The 4,002-nt window shown below is 33.6% G+C and overlaps 1 protein-coding gene across 1 annotated transcript; it reads right to left on the bottom strand.

Moving 5' to 3' along the window:
• Positions 1-894: 894 nt before the first annotated feature.
• Positions 895-3,129, bottom strand: LOC133825452 (uncharacterized). The gene is made up of 6 exons (XM_062258390.1): positions 2,742-3,129; positions 2,398-2,619; positions 2,182-2,243; positions 1,939-2,059; positions 1,160-1,705; positions 895-1,025 (listed from the first exon to the last, which is right to left on the bottom strand). The coding sequence occupies exons 1-6, from the start codon at positions 3,127-3,129 to the stop codon at positions 895-897; spliced, it is 1,470 nt and encodes a 489-aa protein (XP_062114374.1).
• Between the last annotated feature and the right edge of the window lie 873 nt (positions 3,130-4,002).

The raw sequence follows: 4,002 nt of genomic DNA, 5'->3' as shown, positions 1-4,002 counted from the left end.
TCTTGCCTTGTTTCGAATGATGGTACCAAACTCATCACTTTTGTTTTTGAAAATCCACTTTGTTCCTATGACATTAACACAAGTCGATCTAGGAACAAGTATCCATACTTTATTGCGAATGAATTGATCCAGCTCTTCTTGCATTGCTTGAATCCATGCTTCATCCATCAAGGCTTCCTTCACATTTTTAGGCTCTAAAGAAGAGACAAAACACACAAATTGAATTAAATTAGCATACCTTCTTCTAGTAACCATTCTCTCATCCATGTTCCCAAGTGTGAGATCAGTAGGATGATTCTTCTTGACTCTGGAGGATGGTTCTCTTTGAATTGGATCAGTGATTATGTTTGGTGGTTGCTCAGTTTCTTTCTCCATTGAAGTTTCTGGAAAATCATTAGTTGTAGCTACAAAATCTTGAGGTGTTGCCTCAGAGAAAGATTCTGTGATTGTAGCCAAATCGTCTGCCAGTTTAGGAGACTTTTCCAGCAAACCTTCAATATGTTCTTCTGTAGAAAACTCAGAGAAATCTTTTAGATCATCAACAGCAACATTAGCATATTCCATCATAGTTTGGGTTCACATATTATAAACACGATAAGCCCTGCTGTTAATAGAATATCCTATAAACACACCAACATCACTTTTTGCATCAAATTTACCAGTATGATCACGATCCCTCAAAATATAACAAGCACTGCCAAAAACATGAAAGTGACTCACATTTGGTTTCTTACCTTTCCAGATCTCATAAGGAGTCTTATGAGTACTTGGTCGCAAAAATACTCTGTCAATGTTAATTGCTTCAGCCCATAGACTTTTGGTAAGTTTCTTGCTGTTTAACAATACTCTAGCCATCTCTGTCAGAGTTCGGTTCTTTCGTTCAACGACTCCATTTTATTGAGGAGTTTTAGGAGCAGAAAATTCATGAGAAATACCTTTAGATTTACAAAACTCATCATAAACAATATTTTCAAATTCTTTTCCATGATCACTCCTAATCCGAACAATCTTTCCAATATTACAATCTTTTTCCACACACAATTTCAAAACAAAAAAAAAAGAGATTTAAAAGCATCAAAAGTATCAGATTTTTCTCTCAAAAAATCTACCCATGAAAACCGAGAGAAATCATCAACACACACAAAAATGTATCTATTACCATTCAAACTTTCAACCTGAATTGGACCCATTAGATCCATATGAAGAAGTTCAAGAACATTGGGAGTACTCACATCAGGAATACTTTTGTGAGAAATTTTCAATTGCTTACCAAGTTGACATGGTTCGCATTTTCCCACAGATTCTTTACCCAGTTTGGGTAATCCTTGAACAATTCCTGCATTTGACAGTTTTTTCAAATTTTTTAAATGAATGTGTCCAAGCTTTTCATGCCATAAATCAGTAGAGTTATATATGGCAGAGTGACAAGTAGCATATGTAGTGAGAGTGTAACAATTATCATTAGATCTAAACCCTTGCAAAATAATTTCATCTTGGTCATTAACAACATAGCAACGATTACTATCAAAATTAACAGTGCAACCGTGATCACAAATTTGACTAACGCTAAGAAGATTAGCTCTTAGTCCTTCATCCAACATTACATTCTTAAGCCTGGGTAGACCTTCAAAATTAAGAGCTCCCATCCCTATGACATTTCCAGCTAGACCATTACCAAAAGTAATTTTCTTCACATTGCATTGGTCTAATGTTGACAAGAAAGTCTTTATCACCTATCATGTGCCTGGAACAACCACTGTCAAAATACCACATTTGAGAAGCAGTAGTTTTAAAACAAGAGATACCAGCAAGACATTTATTTTTGACAACCCATTTTTGTTTTTGAAAAACATGTTTATTTTGAAACACTTTAAAATTTACAAAAAAAATTAGAGCTAAAGATAAACTGCACAGTAAGACATCTAGGTCGAATGTGACCTTTTACTCCACAAAAATGACAAGAGGGAATGAAACGTTTCTTTTTCCCATGAGAATTTTTAGGCTTATCCGACTGCTTCATTTCTGTAGAAACACAACGTTCTGCTGTAAAAACAGAACCCTGCAAAGTTAAATTAGAATATCTAGAAGACATATTTTCATATTTAACAAATTTAGTATTCATTTTCGATTGGTTTCAACGAAACCCAATCCAGCATGACTCGGTTGACCTGAATTTTGAACCTCCTCAAAAATGGTAGATACTGGATTTAGCATTTTAACATTTCTTTTCAATTTGTCAAGTTCTTTTGTCAAAAATACAATTTCAAAAAAAATTTAACACAACTCAAATTCACAAAATTTATTTTTTTTTTTCTTCAAGATCTTTGATGTTGTGAGACAATTCTTTATTCATTTTAACCAAGAAACGATTTTCAGTATAAACTTGTAACCACTTACCATACATTACCTTGTATGATTCAGCCAATGATTCCTCATTGAGTTTTGACTCGTCTGAATCCAAGTCAATTTCCTTTTTATTGACATCAATCAAGGTATTGTTTAAACACAAAAAATTTCCTCTTTCCTGAAAAGCACTTGACAAAACACTGGTTAAAGCAACTTTCTCATTATCCTCTTCACTACTTTCAAAATCATCATCAATCCAAGTAACATTAAAACCTTTTTTTTATTCTTTTTCAATGTGTTGGCACATTCAGATTGAATATGACCATAACCTTCACATTCCTGGCATTGAATACCCTTTTTATTGTTAGAAACAAAAGGTTTAGAAGAGATGTTACCTTTTGGAGTTTTTGAAAAAATCTTTTTATTTCCAACCTTTTTCATGAACTTTTGAAAATTTTTTGTTAACAAGGCCATTTCATCATCAGAAACTTTAAATGCAATACCTTTTCTTTTTTCAATTGAAGGATTCGGCTTACCCTTTTGCTTTATTTGTTGATTTAGCTCAAATGTTCTTAACGAACCCATAAGCTCCTCAACCTTCATTTTGCCAAAATCCTTAGCCTCCTCCATTGCTAGCAATTTTGTGTCAAACCTGTCTGGAAGCACACGAACTATTTTTCGAACCAACACAGATTCATCTAGTTTTTCTCCCAAGGCAAAAAACTCATTAGCAATATCAGATAACTTTTCATAAAACTCAGATAAAGTTTCAGTTTCCAACATTCTTAACTCATAAAATCTAGTTTGCAACATGGTAAAATGTAATCTCCTTACATCAGCGGTACCTTCAAACTGAGTTTAAATGATTTTCCATGCCTCTGCAGATTCACAAGATGATATCAATTTTATAAAGCATTCACCAACACCATTAAAAATTGCATGGAAAGCTTTATTATTATAACCAGATAATTTTTCATCTTCAATGGATCACTCAAGTTCAGATTTTACCTTTGAATCACCTTTATCATCTTTTTCAATTGGTGGAGTCCAACTCGAGAGCATAGATCTCCAAGCCCTCTCATCTTATGACTTGATGAATGCCCTCATCCTGACCTTCCAGTATGGATAATTACTATCATTCAATATAGGTGGCCAAGTGATGGAGTTTCCTTCTGCAAAGAATGACATCTCACACTAAGCAAATTAAATAGAATAATATAACCTCAAGATCTCACTAAGATTTTAGTGACTTGCTCTGATACCAATTGAAATTCTGTATTTTATAATTACCAACTTATAATTTAATTGATCAATTAATTAAATGTGGAATAATTAAGTTGGTACTAAAACAGATATTCTGTAGCTACAGACCATGGTTTTGTAACTACATACCTGAAAATCAGAAAAGAACTAAAGTGCATAAAATAAAAACACACAAGGTTCTTATACGTGGTATCAGCAATCCTTGCAGATTGCTACTAGTCCACGGGGCCATGCCCAGAGATAAGATTCATTAGTATGATCTCAAAAATACAAATTTTTTGACTTATGCATAAATATACTCCCTCTTATTATATGTCGCAAGCTTCATGTATTCCACCTTGACAAATGAACCTTGCTGAACCTTCAAGAATACGAACTCCCTTCGATCTGCTT

The sequence above is a fragment of the Humulus lupulus genome, chromosome 3, assembly GCF_963169125.1.
Source record: "Humulus lupulus chromosome 3, drHumLupu1.1, whole genome shotgun sequence".
Lineage (NCBI taxonomy): Eukaryota > Viridiplantae > Streptophyta > Magnoliopsida > Rosales > Cannabaceae > Humulus > Humulus lupulus.
This window is presented reverse-complemented; position numbering and strand designations above follow the sequence as displayed.